The sequence below is a fragment of the Oncorhynchus kisutch genome, linkage group LG23 (assembly GCF_002021735.2).
Source record: "Oncorhynchus kisutch isolate 150728-3 linkage group LG23, Okis_V2, whole genome shotgun sequence".
Taxonomy (NCBI): domain Eukaryota; kingdom Metazoa; phylum Chordata; class Actinopteri; order Salmoniformes; family Salmonidae; genus Oncorhynchus; species Oncorhynchus kisutch.
This window is the reverse complement of record NC_034196.2, coordinates 47,188,903-47,212,936: the sequence shown is the minus strand read 5'-3', so window position 1 is coordinate 47,212,936 and position 24,034 is coordinate 47,188,903. Positions and strand designations below refer to the sequence as shown.

General features: G+C 42.0%; 1 protein-coding gene across 1 annotated transcript in view; it reads right to left on the bottom strand.

Moving 5' to 3' along the window:
• Positions 1 to 14,523, bottom strand: part of fktn (fukutin) — a 34,812-nt gene extending 20,289 nt beyond the window's left edge. Inside the window, exons 1-7 of the mRNA XM_031803083.1 lie at positions 14,235 to 14,523; positions 9,389 to 10,322; positions 9,144 to 9,200; positions 7,009 to 7,209; positions 5,559 to 5,836; positions 5,108 to 5,240; positions 1,549 to 1,678 (exon numbers count right to left, since the gene is read on the bottom strand). Of these exons, the coding sequence (XP_031658943.1) occupies positions 1,549 to 1,678; positions 5,108 to 5,240; positions 5,559 to 5,836; positions 7,009 to 7,209; positions 9,144 to 9,200; positions 9,389 to 9,490 (901 nt within the window). The 5' untranslated portion in view covers positions 9,491 to 10,322; positions 14,235 to 14,523. The remainder of the gene's footprint in view (positions 1 to 1,548; positions 1,679 to 5,107; positions 5,241 to 5,558; positions 5,837 to 7,008; positions 7,210 to 9,143; positions 9,201 to 9,388; positions 10,323 to 14,234) is intronic.
• Between the last annotated feature and the right edge of the window lie 9,511 nt (positions 14,524 to 24,034).

Below are 24,034 nucleotides of genomic sequence, written 5' to 3'. Positions count from 1 at the left end.
ATGTAGAGTTAGGGTTATGTAGGTTTGTTGTTATGTAGGGTTAGGGTTATGTAGGTTTGTTGTTATGTAGGGTTAGGGTTATGTAGGGTTAGGGTTATGTAGGGTTAGGGTTAGGGTTATGTAGAGTTAGGGTTATGTAGGGTTGTTGTTATGTAGAGTTAGGGTTATGTAGGGTTGTTGTTATGTAGAGTTAGGGTTATGTAGGGTTGTTGTTATGTAGAGTTAGGGTTATTGTTATGTAGAGTTAGGGTTATGTAGGGTTGTTGTTATGTAGAGTTAGGGTTATGTAGGTTTGTTGTTATGTAGAGTTAGGGTTATGTAGGGTTGTTGTTATGTAGAGTTAGGGTTATGTAGGGTTGTTGTTATGTAGAGTTAGGGTTATGTAGGGTTGTTGTTATGTAGGGTTGTTGTTATGTAGAGTTAGGGTTATGTAGGGTTGTTGTTATGTAGAGTTAGGGTTATGTAGGGTTGTTGTTATGTAGAGTTAGGGTTATGTAGGTTTGTTGTTATGTAGAGTTAGGGTTATGTAGGGTTAGGGTTATGTAGGGTTAGGGTTATGTAGGGTTAGGGTTATGTAGGGTTGTTGTTATGTAGGGTTGTTGTTATGTAGGGTTGTTGTTATGTAGAGTTGTTGTTATGTAGAGTTAGGGTTATGTAGGGTTGTGTTATGTAGAGTTAGGGTTATGTAGGGTTGTTGTTATGTAGAGTTAGGGTTATGTAGGGTTGTTGTTATGTAGAGTTAGGGTTATGTAGGGTTAGTTGTTAGTAGGGTTGTTGTTATGTAGAGTTAGGGTTATGTAGGGTTGTTGTTATGTAGAGTTAGGGTTATGTAGGGTTGTTGTTATGTAGAGTTAGGGTTATGTAGGGTTGTTGTTATGTAGAGTTAGGGTTATGTAGGGTTGTTGTTATGTAGAGTTAGGGTTATGTAGGGTTGTTGTTATGTAGAGTTAGGGTTATGTAGGGTTGTTGTTATGTAGAGTTAGGGTTATGTAGGGTTGTTGTTATGTAGAGTTAGGGTTATGTAGGGTTGTTGTTATGTAGAGTTAGGGTTATGTAGGGTTGTTGTTATGTAGAGTTAGGGTTATGTAGGGTTGTTGTTATGTAGAGTTAGGGTTATGTAGGGTTGTTGTTATGTAGAGTTAGGGTTATGTAGGGTTGTTGTTATGTAGAGTTAGGGTTATGTAGGGTTGTTGTTATGTAGAGTTAGGGTTATGTAGGGTTGTTGTTATGTAGAGTTAGGGTTATGTAGGGTTGTTGTTATGTAGAGTTAGGGTTATGTAGGGTGTTATGTAGAGTTAGGGTTATGTAGGGTTTTATGTAGAGTTAGGGTTATGTTGGGTTTTTATGTAGAGTTAGGGTTATGTAGGGTTTTTATGTAGAGTTAGGGTTATGTAGGGTTTTTATGTAGAGTTAGGGTTATGTAGGGTTTTTATGTAGAGTTAGGGTTATGTAGGGTTTTTATGTAGAGTTAGGGTTATGTAGGGTTTTTATGTAGAGTTAGGGTTATGTAGGGTTTTTATGTAGAGTTAGGGTTATGTAGAGTCTTACCCAGGCAGGTACCACTACTCAGCCAGAAGGGGACTCGGAGCTCAGTGAGGATCCTGGCAGCTAGGTGGAGCAGAGCCTTAGCCTTCATCCTGAAGTTCATTGCCTCAGGAGACGTATCATCAGGGTACAGCTGATCCAACAGGGAACAACACTGGTTAGATGTCGTGGACTAAACCAAAGGTTGGAATCTTAATGTCAAACTTGGGATACAGCTGATTCAACAGCAGGGAACAACACTCAGCTAGTGGACTAAACCAAAGGTCCTATGGGCACTATGGGTCCTATGGGCCCTGCCTTCAGAAAGTATTCAGGCCCCTTGACTTTCTCCACATTTTATTACGTTACAGCCTTATTACAAAATTGATTAAATATTATTAAACACACACACACAATACCCCATAATGACAAAGCAAAAACAGGTTTTTAGAAATGTTTGCTAATGTATTAAAAGTTAAAAACAGAAATGACGTATTTACATAACTACCCTTTGCTATGAGACTCTAAATTGAGCTCAGGTGCTTCCTGTTTCCATTGATCAACATGATTGGTGTGCACCTGTGGCAAATTAAATTGATTGGACATGATTTGGAAAGGCACATGCCTGTCTATATACAGTGCCTTGCGAAAGTATTCGGCGACCTTTTGCCACATTTCAGGCTTCAAACATAAAGATATAAACTGTATTTTTTTGTGAAGAATCAACAACAAGTGGGACACAATCATGAAGTGGAACGACATTTATTGGATATTTCAAACTTTTTTAACAAATCAAAAACTGAAAAATTGGGCGTGCAAAATTATTCAGCCCCCTTAAGTTAATACTTTGTAGCGCCACCTTTTGCTGCGATTACAGCTGTAAGTCGCTTGGGGTATGTCTCTATCAGTTTTGCACATCGAGAGACTGACATTTTTTCCCATTCCTCCTTGCAAAACAGCTCGAGCTCAGTGAGGTTGGATGGAGAGCATTTGTGAACAGCAGTTTTCAGTTCTTTCCACAGATTCTCGATTGGATTCAGGTCTGGACTTTGACTTGGCCATTCTAACACCTGGATATGTTTATTTTTGAACCATTCCATTGTAGATTTTGCTTTATGTTTTGGATCATTGTCTTGTTGGAAGACAAATCTCCGTCCCAGTCTCAGGTCTTTTGCAGACTCCATCAGGTTTTCTTCCAGAATGGTCCTGTATTTGGCTCCATCCATCTTCCCATCAATTTTAACCATCTTCCCTGTCCCTGCTGAAGAATAACAGGCCCAAACCATGATGCTGCCACCACCATGTTTGACAGTGGGGATGGTGTGTTCAGGGTGATGAGCTTTGTTGTTTTTATGCCAAACATAACGTTTTGCATTGTTGCCAAAAAGTTCAATTTTGGTTTCATCTGACCAGAGCACCGTCTTCCACATGTTTGGTCGTGTCTCCCAGGTGGCTTGTGGCAAACTTTAAACGACACTTTTTATGGATATCTTTAAGAAATGGCTTTCTTCTTGCCACTCTTCCATAAAGGCCAGATTTGTGCTATATACGACTGATTGTTGTCCTATGGACAGAGTCTCCCACCTCAGCTGTAGATCTCTGCAGTTCATCCAGAGTGATCATGGGCCTCTTGGCTGCATCTCTGATCAGTCTTCTCCTTGTATGAGCTGAAAGTTTAGAGGGACGGCCAGGTCTTGGTAGATTTGCAGTGGTCTGATACTCCTTCCATTTCAATATTATCGCTTGCACAGTGCTCCTTGGGATGTTTAAAGCTTGGGAAATCTTTTTGTATCCAAATCCGGCTTTAAACTTCTTCACAACAGTATCTCGGACCTGCCTGGTGTGTTCCTTGTTCTTCATGATGCTCTCTGCGCTTTTAATGGACCTCTGAGACTATCACAGTGCAGGTGCATTTATACGGAGACTTGATTACACACAGGTGGATTGTATTTATCATCATTAGTCATTTAGGTCAACATTGGATCATTCAGAGATCCTCACTGAACTTCTGGAGAGAGTTTGCTGCACTGAAAGTAAAGGGGCTGAATAATTTTGCACGCCCAATTTTTCAGTTTTTGATTTGTTAAAAAAGTTTGAAATATCCAATAAATGTCGTTCCACTTCATGATTGTGTCCCACTTGTATTTTTTTGTGAAGAATCAACAACAGTTTTATATCTTTATGTTTGAAGCCTGAAATGTGGCAAAAGGTCGCAAAGTTCAAGGGGGCCGAATACTTTCGCAAGGCACTGTAAGGTCCCACAGTTGACAGTGCATGTCAGAGCAAAACCAAGCCATGAGGTCGAAGGAATTGTCCGTAGAGCTCCGAGAAAGGATTGAGTCGAGGTACAGATCTGGGGAAGGTTACCAAAAAATGTCTGCAGCATTGAAGGTCTCCAAGAACTGAAGTTGGTAACCACCAAGACTCTTCCTAGAGCTGTCCGTCTGGCCAAACTGAGCCATCGGGGGAGAAGGGCCTTGGTCAGGGAGGTGACCAGGAACCCAATGGTCACTCTGACAGAGCTCCAGAGTTCCTCTGTGGAGATGGGAGAACCTTTCAGAGGGACAACCATCTCTGCAGCACTCCACCAATCAGGCCTTTATGGTAGAGTGGTCAGATGGAAACCACTCTTCAGTAAAAGGCACATGAAAGCCTGCTTGGAGTTTGCCGAAAGCCACCTAAAGACTCTCATACCATGAGAAACAGGATTCTCTGGTCTGATGAAACCAAGATTGAACTCTTTGGCCTGAATGCCAAGTGTCACGTCTGGAGGAAACCTGGCACCATCCCTACGGTGAAGCATGGTGGTGGCAGCATCATGCTGTGGGGATGTTTTTCAGTAGCAGGGACTGGGAGACTAGTCAGGATCGAGGCAAAGATGAACGGAGCAAAGTACAGAGAGATCCTTGATGAAAACCTGCTCCAGAGTGCTCAGAACCTCAGACTGGGGGCGAAGGTTGATCTTCGAACAGGACAACGACCCTAAGCACACAGCCAAGACAATGCAGGAGTGGCTTTGGAACAAGTCTCTGAATGTCCTTGAGTGGCCCAGCCAGAGCCTGGACTTGAAACCGATCGAACAACTCTGGAGAGACCTGAAAATAGCTGTGCAGTGATGCTCCCCATCCAACCTGACAGAGCTTGAGAGGATCTTCAGAGAAGAATGGGAGTAACTCCCCAAATATAGGTGTGCCAAGCTTGTAGTGTCATACCCAAGAAGACTCAAGGCTGTAATCACTGCCAAAGGTGCTTCAACAAAGTACTGAGTAGAGTCTGAATAGTTATGTAAATGTGATAGAAATTAGCACACTTTTTTTTTTAAACAAACAGTTTTTGCTTTGTCATTATGGGGTATTGTGATGTCATTATGGGGTATTGTGATGTCATTATGGGGTATTGTGATGTCATTATGGGGTATTGTGATGTCATTATGGGGTATTGTGTTGTCATTATGGGGTATTGTGTATAGATTGATGAGGGGGGAAAAAACGATTGAATCAATTTTATAATAAGGCTGTAACGTGACAAAATGTTGTAAAACAGTGAGGCACACTACGAAATAGTGAGACATGAAACCACAGACCTGGAAGAAGGAGCGTGCATCCCTGTATCTACACTCCAGAAAACGAGCCTGGGAATATTCAGTCAGGAATCCAGAGATGTTCCTGGGGATCCGGACATCCAGCCCGTCCAACGTGGTCAGAACCAGCTCTGGCCTGACAGGAGAGAGACAGCCAAGCTGTGGTTACTGACAAATACTCAGCGTCTGCAGGTAGAACGCAGTCTGATGCAGTTATAATGTACTGTACGACTTGTCAAGAGCACGTTTGACCGTTTCCGATGTGGTTTCTGGACTAGTCTAAGGAATGGGAGGTTTAACAGAAGAAGCAGGTACAGAGGAAAGAAGGGCTGGGATGTATTCACTAGAAACCAAACGGGACGGGACTAACTTTTATTTATCCAATAAGATACTATTGTTTCCGTTGCAAAAAGTACGGTTTCAAAAGGTTTTACTACGGTGTGAATACACCCACCTGTCATAGGCTCCAGCGTTGCGGCCATAGTCCAGCCTTCTGAAGGGGGCGAACTTCCTGTCCATGTTTGGTTTGAGTCGCAGGACGCCATGCCACAGGTAGTTCCCGCTGCGCTCGTACAGGACCACCACATGGACCACGTAACCTTGGAGACGGAACAGGAAGTGGAGGGGTATCTCGTTTCCTGATAGGTCGTCCATGCTGACCAATCGAGGGTCTTTCCCTCGCACCTCCAACAGTTCAAAGCCCTTCTCTTCAGCTGCTGCCACCAAACCAGCCTGATTACAACAGACAGATACCAGGGTCATGTTCATTAGGCACCAAAAGGAAGAAAAAGGACAGAAACTTGTCCAATAGTTCATTTTCCGTTGAAAAACATCTAGCTACGGTGTGTACTAATGAATAAAACCCAGGCTTCTGCTCAAATAACCAGTGGACAAGTCAGAGGAGTCAAACACATCACTACAATGACGTTATCAACTATAATGAAAACAAATCAAATGAGCACGTTATTAGACAAACAATTCTACATCTAGCTCTATATCTCTACATCTAGCTTCTATATCTGTACATCTATAGCTCACTCTACAGCTCTACATCTCACTCTATATCTAGCTCTACAGCTCTATATCTAGTTCTACAGCTCTATATCTCTACATCTAGCTCTATATCTAGTTCTACAGCTCTATATCTCTACATCTAGCTCTATATCTGTACATCTAGCTCTATATCTCTACATCTAGCTCTATATCTCTACATCTAGCTCTATATCTGTACATCTAGCTCTATATCTCTACATCTAGCTCTTTATCTCTACATCTAGCTCTATATCTCTACATCTAGCTCTATATCTGTACATCTAGCTCTATATCTCTACATCTAGCTCTATATCTCTACATCTAGCTCTATATCTCTACATCTAGCTCTATATCTCTACATCTAGCTCTATATCTCTACATCTAGCTCTATATCTAGTTCTACAGCTCTGTATTTCTATATCTAGCTCTACAGCTCTATATCTAGTTATACAGCTCTATATTTCTATATCTAGCTCTACAGCTCTATATCTAGTTCTACAGCTCTATATTTCTATATCTAGCTCTACAGCGCTATATCTAGCTCTACAGCTCTATATCTAGTTCTACAGCTCTATATTTCTATATCTAGCTCTACAGCTCTATATCTAGCTCTACAGCTCTACAGCTAGCTCTACAGCTCTACATCTAGCTCTACAGCTCTACATCTAGCTCTACAGCTCTACATCTAGCTCTACAGCTCTACATCTAGCTCTACAGCTCTATATCTAGCTCTACAGCTCTATATCTAGCTCTACAGCTCTATATCTCACTCTACATCTAGCTCTACAGCTCTACATCTCACTCTATATCTAGCTCTACAGCTCTACATCTAGCTCTTGTTATCTATAGCCGAGTGTCACTTAATTCCTTACGTCGTATTTCCAAAGGTTGTTGAGCAGAGCGAAGGTGAGGACGTCTCTGTTAGTGCAGAGGAAAGTACAGTGGGGTTCTTTAACCAGGCTGTCTCTCAGCAGCATAGAGTCCTGAGACAGGAGGCCCAGGGAGGCTGTGTCCACCAGGAACACTGGCATGTTGTACTTATGGACCAGACCCATGAACTTCTTCACCACCTGCTGTATTAGTCGACAGGGCTCCGATTGAACAACAACAACAACAACAACATACCCATTTCAACATATGGCTCAGAGGACTGGAAATTAACAGCTTACTCAAGTAGACTATTCATCATTTTAACTCAACATAAATTATATTCAAAGACTAGCGGAAAGTCTGTATACAAGCATTTCGCTACACGCTACACGCACAATAACATCTGCTAACCCTTTGTACGTGACCAATACAATTTGATAATACAGTTGAAGTGGGAAGTCTACATACACTTAGGTTGGAGACATTAAAACTTGTTTTTCAACCACTCCACAAATTCCTTGTTAACAAACTATAGTTTTGGCAAGTCGGTTAGGACATCTACTTTGTGCATGACACAAGTCATTTTTCCAACAATTGTTTACAGACAGATTATTTCACTTATAATTCACTGTATCACAATTCAAGTGGGTCAGAAGTTTACATACACTAAGTTGACTGTGCCTTTAAACAGCTTGGAAAATTCCAGAAAATTATGTCATGGTTTTAGAAGCTTCTGATAGGCTAATTGACATCATGTGAGTCAATTGGAGGTGTAGCTGTGGATGTATTTCAAGGTCTACCTTCAAGCTCAGTGCCTCTTTGCTTGACATCATGGGAAAATCAAAAGAAATCAGCCAAGACCTCAGATAAAAATTGTAGACCTTCACAGGTCTGGTTCATCCTTGGGAGCAATTTCCAAATGCCTGAAGGTACCACGTTCATCTGTACAAACAATAGTACGCAAGTATAAACACCATGGGACCACACAGCCGTCATACCGCTCAGGAAGGAGATGCTTTCTGTCTCCTAGAGATGAACGTACTTTGGTGCGAAAGGTGCAAATCAATCCCAGAACAACAGCAAAGGACCGTGTGAAGATTCTGGAGGAAACAGGCACAAAAGTATCTATATCCACAGTAAAACGAGTCCTATATCGACATAACCTGAAAGGCCGCTCAGCAAGGAAGAAGCCACTGCTCCAAAACCGCCATAAAAAAGCCAGACTACGGTTTGCAACTACACATGGGGACAAAGATCGTACTTTTTGGAGAAATGTCTTCTGGTCTGATGAAACAAAAATAGAACTGTTTGGCCATAATGACCGTCGTTATGTTTGGAGGAAAAAGGGGGAGGCTTGCAAGCCGAAGAACATCATCCCAACCGTGAAGCACGGGGGTGGCAGCATCATGTTGTGGGGTGCTTTGCTGCAGGAGGAACTGGTGCACTTCACAAAATAGATGGCATCACGAGGTAGTAAAATTATCTGGATATATTGAAGCAACATCTCAAGACATCAGTCAGGAAGTTAAAGCTTGTTCGCAAATGGGTCTTCCAAATGGACAATGACCCCAAGCATACTTCCAAAGTTGTGGCAAAATGGCTTAAGGACAACAAAGTCAAGGTATTGGAGTGGCCATCACAAAGCCCTGACCTCAATCCTATAGAAAATGTGTGGGCAGAACTGAAAAAGCATGTGCGAACAAGGAGGCCTACAAACCTGACTCAGTTACACCAGCTCTGTCAGGACGAATGGGCCAAAATTCACCCAACTTATTGTGGGAAGCTTGTGGAAGGCTACCCGAAACATTTGACCCAAGTTAAACAATTTAAAGGCAATGCTACCAAATACTAATTGAGTGTATGTAAACTTCTGACCCACTGGGAATGTGATGAAAGAAATAAAAGCTGAAATAAATAATTCTCTCAACTATTATTCTGACATTTCACATTCTTAAAATAAAATGGTGATCCTAACTGACCTAAAACAGATTTTTTTTACTAGGATTAAATGTCAGGAATTGTGGAAAAACTGGGTTTAAATGTATTTGGCTAAGGTGTATGTAAACTTCTGACTTCAACTGTGTTGCTTATCTGTGGGGAAAACGGTCATGGACTAGAAGGCCTAGAAAGAGCTTACCCACTGAGTATCCTTTCCTGACAGATGAACTGTCCTTCCAAACATATGTGGTCCATTCTAGAACAAAATCAAGAGTTAAAACATTGTGACACACACACACACACACACACACCACACACACACACACACACACACACACACACACCTTCCAGTATGTATGGAAAACTAAAAAAATAGGCCAGCCAGTGGGTCAATATCCATGCATAGATTTTACAGCAAATGTATGGTTGTCAAGTTCAACTCACCTGAGAGACATGCTGTCTGTAGTGATAGAGCTGGAATAGGAGGAAAACAGAGCTGGTAGCGATGAGGAGGGCCAGAACCGCTGTTTTGTTAAAGCGAAGCATCAGTCCTTCCTTAGTTGCTCTGGCACAGCAGAGCCAAAGATGTCATTTGTGGTAGAGCGGTAGTAGTGTTGAGGTGGCCCTCTACTGTGGTAGAGCGGTAGTAGTGTTGAGGTGGCCCTCTACTGTGGTAGAGCGGTAGTAGTGTTGAGGTGGCCCTCTACTGTGGTAGAGCGGTAGTAGTGTTGAGGTGGCCCTCTACTGTGGTAGAGCGGTAGTAGTGTTGAGGTGGCCCTCTACTGTGGTAGAGCGGTAGTAGTGTTGAGGTGGCCCACTACTGTGGTAGAGCGGTAGTAGTGTTGAGGTGGTCCTCTACTGTGGTAGAGCGGTAGTAGTGTTGAGGTGGCCCTCTACTGTGGTAGAGCGGTAGTAGTGTTGAGGTGGCCCTCTACTGTGGTAGAGCGGTAGTAGTGTTGAGGTGGCCCTCTACTGTGGTAGAGCGGTAGTAGTGTTGAGGTGGCCCTCTACTGTGGTAGAGCGGTAGTAGTGTTGAGGTGACCCTCTACTGTGGTAGAGCGGTAGTAGTGTTGAGGTGGCCCTCTACTGTGGTAGAACGGTAGTAGTGTTGAGGTGGCCCTCTACTGTGGTAGAGCGGTAGTAGTGTTGAGGTGGCCCTCTACTGTGGTAGAGCAGTAGTAGTGTTTAGGTGGCCCTCTACTGTGGTAGAGCAGTAGTAGTGTTGAGGTGACCCTCTACTGTGGTAGAGCGGTAGTAGTGTTGAGGTGGCCCTCTACTGTGGTAGAGCAGTAGTAGAATTGAGGTGGCCCTCTACTGTGGTAGAGCGGTAGTAGTGTTGAGGTGGCTCTCTAACCATGTTCCTCAGATGGCAGGGATACTGAGAGAGAGAGAGAGAGAGAGAGAGAGACAGAGAGAGAGAGGGGGGGGAGAGAGAGAGAGATGGATGAGAGGGGGTGAGCGAGAGAGAGAGAGAGGGGGTGAGCGAGAGAGAGGGGGAGTGAGAGAGAGGGGGAGTGAGAGAGAGAGAGAGGGGGTGAGCGAGAGAGAGAGGGGGTGAGCGAGAGAGAGAGGGGGTGAGCGAGAGAGAGAGGGGGTGAGCGAGAGAGAGGGGGAGTGAGAGAGAGGGGGAGTGAGAGAGAGAGAGAGAGAGGGGGGGTGAGAGAGAGAGAGAGGGGGTGAGAGAGAGAGGGGGGGGGGTGAGAGAGAGAGAGAGTGAGATGCTCACTACAGTGGACAACTGGCGAGACCACCACCTTGCGGATCAATTTTCAAAAAACGGTAGGGGGAAAAATATAGGCCTGTTTTTATTTATTTTAGAAACTCTGTCAGGGTCTCAACTTATTGTTGACAGTTAGAATAGTATAATACACAAGGTGCAATTTAGACATTTGGCTGCGCATCACATCAGCAGTTTCTCTCTTATGTCAAAACTTCACTTTGGGTCCCAAAAGGCAAAGTCCGGCTCTGACTACATGTGTGTGTATGAATGTGTGTATGAATGTGGGTATGAATGTGTGTATGAATGTGGGTATGCTAACCTGCGAGCCACTGCGGAACCCTCATGATGAGTTCAGATTTGATTGCTGGCCCCCACCACCATCAAAGTTTCCCATCCCTGGTATAGGTACTGTATAGTCTCCATCCGTAATGGGTCTGCGAGCAAACGACCACCCCTCATTACTGTCAAACGCTCCCTAAAACACTTCTGCGAACAGGCCTTTCTAATCGACCTGGTCAGGGTATCCTGGAAGGATATTGACCTCATCCCGACAGTAGAGGATGCCTGGTTATTCTTTAAAAGTCAGCATGCCCCGTTCAAAAAGATGTAGAACCAGGAACAGATATAGCCCTTGGTTCACTCCAGACCTGTCTGCCCTTGACCAGCACAAAAACATCCTGTGGCGTTCTGCATTAGCATCGAATAGCCCCCGTGATATGCAACTTTTCAGGGAAGTTAGGAACAAATATACACAGGCAGTTAGGAAAGCAAAGGCTAGCTTTTTTAAACAGAAATTTGCATCATGCAGTACAAACTCAAAAAAGTTCTGGGACACTGTAAAGTCCATGGAGAATAAGAGCACCTCCTCCTGGGACACTGTAAAGTCCATGGAGAATAAGAGCACCTCCTCCTGGGACACTGTAAAGTCCATGGAGAATAAGAGCACCTCCTCCTGGGACACTGTATAGCCCATGGAGAATAAGAGCACCTCCTCCTGGGACACTGTAAAGTCCATGGAGAATAAGAGCACCTCCTCCTGGGACACTGTAAAGTCCATGGAGAATAAGAGCACCTCCTCCTGGGACACTGTAAAGTCCATGGAGAATAAGAGCACCTCCTCCTGGGACACTGTAAAGTCCATGGAGAATAAGAGCACCTCCTCCTGGGACACTGTAAAGTCCATGGAGAATAAGAGCACCTCCTCCTGGGACACTGTAAAGTCCATGGAGAATAAGAGCACCTCCTCCCAGCTGCCCACTGCACTGAGGGTAGGAAACACTGTCACCACCGATAAATCCACGATAATCGATAGTTTCAATAAGCATTTCTCCACGGCTGGCCATGCTTTCCACATGGCTACTCCTACCCCGGTCAACTGCCCGGCACCCTCCACAGCAACCCGCCAAAGCCCCCACCATTTCTCCTTTACCCAAATCCAGATAGCTGATGTTCTGAAAGACCTGCAAAATCTGGACCCCTACAAATCAGCCGGGCTAGACAATCTGGACCCTCTCTTTCTGAAATTATCTGCTGAAATTGTTGCAACCCCTATTACTAGCCTGTTCAACCTCTCTTTCGTATCGTCTGAGATTCCCAAAGATTGGATAGCTGCCACGGTCATCCCCCTCTTCAAAGGGGAGACACTCTAGACCCAAACTGCTACAGACCTATATCTATCCTACCCTGCATCTCTAAGGACTTTGAAAGCCAAGTCAACAAAAAGATTACCGACCATTTTGAATCACATCGTACCTTCTCTGCTCTGCAATCTGGTTTCCGAGCTGGTCATGGGTGCACCTCAGCCACGCTCAAGGTCCTAAACGATATCATAACCGCCATCGATAAGGGACATTACTGTGCAGCCGTATTCATCGATCTGGCCAAGGCTTTCGACTCTGTCAATCACCACATCCTCATCGGCAGACTCGACAGCCTTGGTTTCTCAAATGATTGCCTCGCCTGGTTCACCAATTACTTCTCTGATAGAGCTCAGTGTGTCAAATCGGAGGGCCTGTTGTCCGGACTGGCAGTCTCTATGGGTGTGCCACAGGGTTCAATTTTCGGGCCGACTCTCTTTTCTGTATACATCAATGATGTTGCTCTTGCTGCTGGTGAGTCTCTGATCCACCTCTACGCAGACGACACCATTCTGTATACTTCCGGCCCCTCTTTGGGCACTGTGTTAACTAACCTCCAGACGAGCTTCAATGCCATACAACTCTCCTTCCGTGGCCTCCAACTGCTCTTAAACGCAAATAAAACCGACACTTGCAACAAAGCATCCTTCACTCATGCTGCCAAACATACCCTCGTAAAACTGACCATCCTACCGATCCTTGACTTCGGCGATTTCATCTATAAAATAGCCTCCAACACTCTACTCAGCAAACTGGATGTAGTCTATCACAGTGCAATTCGTTTTGTCACCAAAGCCCCATATACTACCCACCACTGTGACCTGCATGCTCTCGTCGCCAAACCCACTGGCTGGCTACAGGTTATCTACAAGACTCTGCTAGGTAAAGCCCCGCCCTATCTCAGCTCGCTGGTCACCATAGCAGCATCCACTCGTAGCACACGCTCCAGCAGGTTTATCTCACTGGTCACCCCCAAAGCCAATTCCTCTTTTGGTCGCCTTTCCTTCCAGTTCTCTGCTGCCACTGACTGGAACGAAATGCAAAAATCACTGAAGCTCGAGATTCCCATCTCCCTCACTAGCTTTAAGAACCAGCTGTCAGAGCAGCAGCTCCCTGCACCTGTTCATAGCCCATCTGTATATGTAGCCGATGTGAAATGGCTAGCTAGTTAGCGGTGGTGCGCGTTTCAATCGGTGACGTCACTCGCTCCGAGACCTTGAAGTAGTTGTTTGGGTTTTGTGGAGCGATGGGTAACGATGCTTCGAGGGTGACTGTTGACGTGTGCAGAGCGTCCCTGGTTCGCGCCCAGGTCGGGGAGAGGGAACGGACGTAAAGTCTATACTGTTACATATACAGCCCATCTATCTACCTCATTCCCATACTGTATTTATTTATTATGCTCCTTTTGCACCACAGTATCTCTACTTGCACATTTACCATACCAGTGTTTAATTGCCATATTGTAATTACTTCGCCACCATGGCCTATTTATTGCCTTAACTCCCTTATTTGCACTCACTGTATATAGACTTTTTTTCCTACTGTATTATTGACTGTATGTTTGTTTATTCCATGTGTAACTCTGTGTTGTTCGTGTCGAACTGCTATCCTTTATCAGTTGCAATTGAGAACTTGTTCTCAACTAGCTTACCTGGTTAAATAAAGGTGAAATAAAATAAAATATCTAACGTTAGTCTTCAGAAAAAAATATAGCCCTACTTTTCATGTTGACACACGTCACTTTGAAGTAGCTACATTTAGTGTAACCGAGAGAAGATATGACAGTACTCGGGCATCAATAACGGTACGATGCTACCGGTGCGGTGGGCCCAGCAAACAAGGTTATATCCTGATAAACCGAGCTTGGAAAAAGCCAGCTAACTGGATAATGATGGTCCAAGATGTAACATTACTCAATTACATGTTAACTTACCAAAGCCAGTTTAGTCTCTGTGTAGCTTCAACGTCCGAAAAAATAAATAAAACCTAAACAAACTACTGACTTCTTCCGGGACAGTGATGTTGTACAGCATCAGGAAACATCTAGTCACATCGCCACCTGCTGGGCTGGAGTACACGCTGTATTCTGAGAGAATATGACCAAATATATTTATAACTAACCTCTTATGTCTGTTTTATGACATTCTATGACAGTGTGAAGGAAAACAGCAAGGTGACTGACTCATATGTCCCACATTACAATAAACAGTCATTCAATAAACAGCCAGCCACACAATAATTGAGCTAAACTCTGAAATCCATGTCAGCTGGTGCAAGCATTTTATTGGCCAGAGCGTTAAAACCGCAATGCATCATGGGTACATTGTGACTGACTGATCTACAAATAATGTTGAGTAGGTATTTATGATGCAATGTGATTTGTCAATCAGTCAGGCAGTCGCTTTGAAGCTCTCGGCAGGCCGTCTGGGCTGAGCTGTCTGGTGGGGTCTTGGCTAGACGGAAACAGCTTTTGTCTAATTAAATTCAGAATCAGATTTTTCGTAGCAAATTAGGAGAATTTACCCAGCAGGTTAGGATATTTAGGTAAAGGTTAGCGGTTGATGTTAATTAGATAACTGCTGGTTTTCTTCCAGTCATGACCGTCTTCTGGTCGTCACTAGTTATCACAGCCACAAAGTCAGAAGCCGCATCCTTCAAACAGAATTTTTGGAAAACCAGTGAACTCTCCCTCAATGTGAGCAAGACAAAAGAGATGATCGTGGACTACAGGAAAAGGAGGGCCAAAGAGGCCCCCAATAACATCGACGGGGCTGCAGTGGAGCGGGTTGAGAGTTTCAAGTTCCTTGGTGTCCACATCCCCAACAAACTATCATGGTCCAAACACACCAAGACAGTTGTGAAGAGGGCACGACAGCACCTTTCCGCCCTCAGGAGACTGAAAAGATTTGTCATGGACCCCAGATCCTCAAAAAGTTCTACAGCTACACCATTGAGAGCATCCTGACCGGTTGCGTCACCACCTGGTACGGCAACCGCTCGGGCTCCGACCATAAGGCGCTACAGAGGGTAGTATAGTGGCCCTACAGTTGTATAATTATGTTGCAGCTTCAGCACATAAACAGTGTTTATCGTATGGTTGGGGGGGGGGAGAGAGAGAGAGAGATCTGCCCGGGTTACAGGCACTAGCGGTCTTTGTTTGACACAGAGCGGCAAGTAAGAGCCAGGCCCAAATCAATTGCCGTCAGGCTTCATCGAGTCATGTGTGTCTGAATTATTTAATCAAACGGTGTGCTTAAAGTATCAGACAAGCTCAGTGCATATAATTATAATACATATTTCTATATTTTTACACATGGATGATTTTATATATAGAAAAATACACGTTTGAAAATGTAAAAGGTCCCCCAAAAAAAAGAGACGACACTCGGTTGACCAAGATTTGTTTTAGTTGGGGACACCCCTACTCCCTACCTTTTCAGTTTACCCAGTATCAAAGGCTGGGCTTAAAAATCTCTCAATATCTTTACGTTTTCTGGTGTTTTGTAACAGATCTCTGTCCATTCATTAAAATGGCCACTGCACAGTTTGGATAGATTGTTATCAGTTAAAAAAATAAATAGCTTATACCCTTACAAAAATGAATTTGTTGCTGCAAACTTCCCGCATTCTTTTGGCAAATTTGCTGCAAACTAAATAGTGTGCCACAAAATGTGCCAGAAGTTTGCAGACGTTTGCCACTAGTGGTGAATCTGCGGCAAACCTTTGGCAACAATAATATTTATCGGGCAAACAGTTTCCCAGAAGCCGTTTCTGGTAAACACATGAGTTACAAGACCAGTAACTGTTGGGAAATGGAAACCAAGTTATCTAGCTAGCTACAGTACCTACCAAATGTGTCTGATGGGTGTCTAACTTATTAATTCAACATATTAAATTAAACTTTAGTTAGCAATGTCATGTTTTATGTATTAGAGTGAAACACATTTTGTTAATACCAGTTTCAATCTGTCGGCGCCACTGACTGACTGGCTAGCACTTAGCTAGCTAAAGTTAGCTATCATATTTTTGCACAAATCATGTGATGAGTACCTAGCTAACTGATGATTTGCCCAAACACTTGTATTTTTAAGGGAATACGGTGCTGTTTTATAATACAAAATATGCATGTCAATATGCTAGTGTCCCCGGTTCAGTAGCATATTACCTAGGACAACAGCTGAGGTAGCTAGCTAGCAACAATATGAGTCGATTTGACATCAGAGTAAAACTTCCCCGTAGCAGATGGATACCCTTCTCCTACCTGCGGTGTTGGAGGAAGCTGTATTGAGAGGAGGATAGCATCAACACCCTAGAAAGATGTTTGTGATGCGCTCCTTTCATAAGGCTTTTTTTGAGTGATAAATTAGTATATCGTCTTCGAGATTGATAAGGGAGGTAAATGTATGTATTATTCTCATAAATGTAGCAGATACATTCAATCTTTCTACCAATAAAATCTTCCATTGCTTTAAAACAAGTAGCTAGCTTATCTTGATAATTTAAGGCCAGAAATAATGTGCACCAAACAGGTCAAGGCTTCTTGCAAGTTACACTCAACAAAATGTTGGGTTGTTTGGATGACCTAATTGCTGGGTTGCAGGCAATGGGGTTAATAGTTGTGTTGTTTTCTGTAAATATAGCGAGGTTTGTTTGTTGGTGCTGGGTTATTACATGATGGATGGGGAGCGTCGCTGCACAGCTATTTTCAGGTCTCTCCAGAGATGTTCGATTGGGTTCAAGTCCAGGCTCTGGCTGGGCCACTCAAGAAAATTCAGAGACTTGTCCCAAAGCCACTCCTGCATTGTCTTGGCTGTGTGCTTAGGGTCGTTGTCCTGTTGGAAGGTGAACCTTCGCCCCCAGTCTGAGGTCCTGAGAGCTCTGATGCAGGTTTTCATCAAGGATCTCTGTACTTTGCTCCGTTCATCTTTCCCTCAATCGTGACTAATCTCCCAGTCACTGCCGCTGAAAAACATCCCCACAGCATGATGCTGCCACCTCCATGCTTCACCGTAGGGATGGTGCCAGGTTTCCTCCAGACGTGACGCTTGGCATTCAGTCCAAAGAGTTCAATCTTGGTTTCATCAGATGAGAGAATCCTGTTTCTCATGGTCAGAGTCCTTTAGGTGTCTTTTGGCAAACTCCAAGCGGGCTGTCATGTGGCTTTCGTCTGGCCACTTCCAGCCTAGAGCATTGGGCCCGTAACTGAAAGGTTGCTAGATTGAATCCCCGAGCTGACAAGGTAAAAATCTGTTGTCCTGCCCCTGAACAAGGTAGTTAACCCACTGTTCCTAGGTAGGCCGTCATTGTAAGTAAGAATTTGTTCTTAACTGACTTGCCTAGTTAAATAAAGAATAAATAAAATACATCTCTAGAATAGCATTAGCCTACCATCTGTGGAGAATAGATGATAGATAAAACTAGAATAGCATTAGCCTACCATCTGTGGAGAATAGATGATAGATAAAACTAGAATAGCATTAGTCTACCATCTGTGGAGAATAGATGATAGATAAAACTAGAATAGCATTAGTCTACCATCTGTGGAGAATAGATGATAGATAAAACTAGAATAGCATTAGTCTACCATCTGTGGAGAATAGATGATAGATAAAACTAGAATAGCATTAGTCTACCATCTGTGGAGAATAGATGATAGATAAAACTAGAATAGCATTAGCCTACCATCTGTGGAGAATAGATGATAGATAAAACTAGAATAGCATTAGTCTACCATCTGTGGAGAATAGATGATAGATAAAACTAGAATAGCATTAGCCTACCATCTGTGGAGAATAGATGATAGATAAAACTAGAATAGCATTAGTCTACCATCTGTGGAGAATAGATGATAGATAAAACTAGAATAGCATTAGCCTACCATCTGTGGAGAATAGATGATAGATAAAACTAGAATAGCATTAGCCTACCATCTGTGGAGAATAGATGATAGATAAAACTAGAATAGCATTAGTCTACCATCTGTGGAGAATAGATGATAGATAAAACTAGAATAGCATTAGCCTACCATCTGTGGAGAATAGATGATAGATAAAACTAGAATAGCATTAGTCTACCATCTGTGGAGAATAGATGATAGATAAAACTAGAATAGCATTAGCCTACCATCTGTGGAGAATAGATGATAGATAAAACTAGAATAGCATTAGTCTACCATCTGTGGAGAATAGATGATAGATAAAACTAGAATAGCATTAGCCTACCATCTGTGGAGAATAGATGATAGATAAAACTAGAATAGCATTAGTCTACCATCTGTGGAGAATAGATGATAGATAAAACTAGAATAGCATTAGCCTACCATCTGTGGAGAATAGATGATAGATAAAACTAGAATAGCATTAGCCTACCATCTGTGGAGAATAGATGATAGATAAAACTAGAATAGCATTAGTCTACCATCTGTGGAGAATAGATGATAGATAAAACTAGAATAGCATTAGCCTACCATCTGTGGAGAATAGATGATAGATAAAACTAGAATAGCATTAGTCTACCATCTGTGGAGAATAGATGATAGATAAAACTAGAATAGCATTAGCCTACCATCTGTGGAGAATAGATGATAGATAAAACTAGAATAGCATTAGTCTACCATCTGTGGAGAATAGATGATAGATAAAACTAGAATAGCATTAGCCTACCATCTGTGGAGAATAGATGATAGATAAAACTAGAATAGCATTAGTCTACCATCTGTGGAGAATAGATGATAGATAAAACTAGAATAGCATTAGCCTACCATCTGTGGAGAATAGATGATAGATAAAACTAGAATAGCATTAGTCTACCATCTGTGGAGAATAGATGATAGATAAAACTAGAATAGCATTAGTCTACCATCTGTGGAGAATAGATGATAGATAAAACTAGAATAGCATTAGCCTACCATCTGTGGAGAATAGATGATAGATAAAACTAGAATAGCATTAGCCTACCATCTGTGGAGAATAGATGATAGATAAAACTAGAATAGCATTAGTCTACCATCTGTGGAGAATAGATGATAGATACAACTAGAATAGCATTAGCCTACCATCTGTGGAGAATAGATGATAGATAAAACTAGAATAGCATTAGTCTACCATCTGTGGAGAATAGATGATAGATAAAACTAGAATAGCATTAGCCTACCATCTGTGGAGAATAGATGATAGATAAAACTAGAATAGCATTAGCCTACCATCTGTGGAGAATAGATGATAGATAAAACTAGAATAGCATTAGCCTACCATCTGTGGAGAATAGATGATAGATAAAACTAGAATAGCATTAGCCTACCATCTGTGGAGAATAGATGATAGATAAAACTAGAATAGCATTAGTCTACCATCTGTGGAGAATAGATGATAGATAAAACTAGAATAGCATTAGCCTACCATCTGTGGAGAATAGATGATAGATAAAACTAGAATAGCATTAGCCTACCATCTGTGGAGAATAGATGATAGATAAAACTAGAATAGCATTAGTCTACCATCTGTGGAGAATAGATGATAGATAAAACTAGAATAGCATTAGTCTACCATCTGTGGAGAATAGATGATAGATAAAACTAGAATAGCATTAGTCTACCATCTGTGGAGAATAGATGATAGATAAAACTAGAATAGCATTAGTCTACCATCTGTGGAGAATAGATGATAGATAAAACTAGAATAGCATTAGTCTACCATCTGTGGAGAATAGATGATAGATAAAACTAGAATAGCATTAGCCTACCATCTGTGGAGAATAGATGATAGATAAAACTAGAATAGCATTAGCCTACCATCTGTGGAGAATAGATGATAGATAAAACTAGAATAGCATTAGTCTACCATCTGTGGAGAATAGATGATAGATAAAACTAGAATAGCATTAGCCTACCATCTGTGGAGAATAGATGATAGATAAAACTAGAATAGCATTAGTCTACCATCTGTGGAGAATAGATGATAGATAAAACTAGAATAGCATTAGTCTACCATCTGTGGAGAATAGATGATAGATAAAACTAGAATAGCATTAGTCTACCATCTGTGGAGAATAGATGATAGATAAAACTAGAATAGCATTAGTCTACCATCTGTGGAGAATAGATGATAGATAAAACTAGAATAGCATTAGCCTACCATCTGTGGAGAATAGATGATAGATAAAACTAGAATAGCATTAGTCTACCATCTGTGGAGAATAGATGATAGATAAAACTAGAATAGCATTAGTCTACCATCTGTGGAGAATAGATGATAGATAAAACTAGAATAGCATTAGTCTACCATCTGTGGAGAATAGATGATAGATAAAACTAGAATAGCATTAGCCTACCATCTGTGGAGAATAGATGATAGATAAAACTAGAATAGCATTAGTCTACCATCTGTGGAGAATAGATGATAGATAAAACTAGAATAGCATTAGTCTACCATCTGTGGAGAATAGATGATAGATAAAACTAGAATAGCATTAGTCTACCATCTGTGGAGAATAGATGATAGATAAAACTAGAATAGCATTAGCCTACCATCTGTGGAGAATAGATGATAGATAAAACTAGAATAGCATTAGTCTACCATCTGTGGAGAATAGATGATAGATAAAACTAGAATAGCATTAGTCTACCATCTGTGGAGAATAGATGATAGATAAAACTAGAATAGCATTAGTCTACCATCTGTGGAGAATAGATGATAGATAAAACTAGAATAGCATTAGTCTACCATCTGTGGAGAATAGATGATAGATAAAACTAGAATAGCATTAGTCTACCATCTGTGGAGAATAGATGATAGATAAAACTAGAATAGCATTAGTCTACCATCTGTGGAGAATAGATGATAGATAAAACTAGAATAGCATTAGTCTACCATCTGTGGAGAATAGATGATAGATAAAACTAGAATAGCATTAGTCTACCATCTGTGGAGAATAGATGATAGATAAAACTAGAATAGCATTAGCCTACCATCTGTGGAGAATAGATGATAGATAAAACTAGAATAGCATTAGTCTACCATCTGTGGAGAATAGATGATAGATAAAACTAGAATAGCATTAGTCTACCATCTGTGGAGAATAGATGATAGATAAAACTAGAATAGCATTAGTCTACCATCTGTGGAGAATAGATGATAGATAAAACTAGAATAGCATTAGTCTACCATCTGTGGAGAATAGATGATAGATAAAACTAGAATAGCATTAGTCTACCATCTGTGGAGAATAGATGATAGATAAAACTAGAATAGCATTAGTCTACCATCTGTGGAGAATAGATGATAGATAAAACTAGAATAGCATTAGCCTACCATCTGTGGAGAATAGATGATAGATAAAACTAGAATAGCATTAGTCTACCATCTGTGGAGAATAGATGATAGATAAAACTAGAATAGCATTAGTCTACCATCTGTGGAGAATAGATGATAGATAAAACTAGAATAGCATTAGTCTACCATCTGTGGAGAATAGATGATAGATAAAACTAGAATAGCATTAGTCTACCATCTGTGGAGAATAGATGATAGATAAAACTAGAATAGCATTAGCCTACCATCTGTGGAGAATAGATGATAGATAAAACTAGAATAGCATTAGTCTACCATCTGTGGAGAATAGATGATAGATAAAACTAGAATAGCATTAGTCTACCATCTGTGGAGAATAGATGATAGATAAAACTAGAATAGCATTAGTCTACCATCTGTGGAGAATAGATGATAGATAAAACTAGAATAGCATTAGCCTACCATCTGAGGAATATATTTAAAATAGATAGCTCATTGCATTTCCAAATGTTAGTAAGCGAAAACATAGAAATTCTTCACTTTAAAAAATAAATTAAATCAACTTGCCCACACTAGATTTAGGGGTCAATTATTTATCATCTAGGGTATGAAGATAAAACACTTCGCTTGGGGTGAAAACAGTTTATTTGGTGTTCAACAAAGAGGAGGAGATATCTAAAGAGTCACATGCACCGCTTGCTGTTTGGGGGTTTTAGGCTGGGTTTCTGTACAGCACTTTGAGACATCAGCTGACGGCTTCATAAATACATTTGATTGATTGATGTCACCGTCAAATATCAAACAAATATTTATGTGAAGTGTGAATGTTACTCAAAAAAAACGGTTGTCCCACTTGAAGACAACAGGATGTCGTTCTCCCCCCCAGGGCCCAACACAGAACAGCAGCATGGGAAAATAGAGAATATCATGACATAACCAAACATTGAAAAGAGTTGGACCATTATACATGAAAACGATGGGTCGGTTATGTTCTTTATGGATGAATCAATCTGACTCAATAATCAAGGTCAATGTGATCAGCATTCAGACCAATCAGAACTACATTATGTAAAGTTAAATGATTATTTCAAAACAAAATCAAGAATGTTGTTACTTATGATGAAATATGTTTTCTTGTCGGCACTGGTCTGCCCGCTTGGTTGTTTTATGGAATTATTTCAAAGGCATTGTCCAGACAACAGAAGACAGTATCCCATTTACAGACAGACATGGATAAGAACACGACAGACAGACAGACAGACAGACATGGATAAGAACACGACAGACAGACAGACAGACAGACAGACAGACAGACTGTCTGTCTGTCTGTCTGTCTGTCTGTCTGTCTGTCTGTCTGTCTGTCTGTCTGTCTGTCTGTCTGTCTGTCTGTCTGTCTGTCTGTCTGTCTGTGGTGTTCTTATCCATGTCTGTCTGTCTGTCTGTCTGTCTGTGGTGTTCTTATCCATGTCTGTCTGTCTGTCTGTCTGTCTGTCTGTCTGTCTGTCTGTCTGTCTGTCTGTCTGTCTGTCTGTCTGTCTGTCTGTCTGTCTGTCTGTCTGTCTGTGGTGTTCTTATCCATGTCTGCCTGTCTGTCTGTCTGTCTGTCTGTCTGTCTGTCTGTCTGCCTGTGGTGACAGACAGACATGGATAAGACCACCACAGACAGACAGACAGACAGACAGACATGGATAAGAACACCACAGACAGACAGACAGACAGACAGACAGACAGACAGACAGACAGACAGACAGACAGACAGACAGACAGACAGACAGACAGTCTGTCTGTCTGTCTGTGGTGTTCTTATCCATGTCTGTCTGTCTGTCTGTCTGTCTGTCTGTCTGTGGTGTTCTTATCCATGTCTGTCTGTCTGTCTGTCTGTCTGTCTGTCTGTCTGTCTGTCTGTCTGTCTGTCTGTCTGTCTGTCTGTCTGTCTGTCTGTGGTGTTCTTATCCATGTCTTATCCATGTCAGACAGACAGACATGGATAAGAACACCACAGACAGACAGACAGACAGACAGACAGACAGACAGACAGACAGACAGACAGACAGACAGACAGACATACAGACAGACAGACATGGATAAGAACACCACAGACAGACAGACAGACAGACATGGATAAGAACACCACAGACAGACAGACAGACAGACGGAGACAGACAGACAGACAGACAGACAGACAGACAGACAGACAGACAGACATGGCTAAGAACAACACAGACAGACAGACAGACAGACAGACATGGATAAGAACACCACAGACAGACAGACAGACAGACAGACAGACAGACAGACAGACAGACAGACAGACATGGATAAGAACACCAGACAGACAGACAGACAGACAGACAGACAGACATGGATAAGAACATGACAGACAGACAGACAGACAGACATGGATAAGAACACGACAGACAGACAGACAGACATGGATAAGAACACC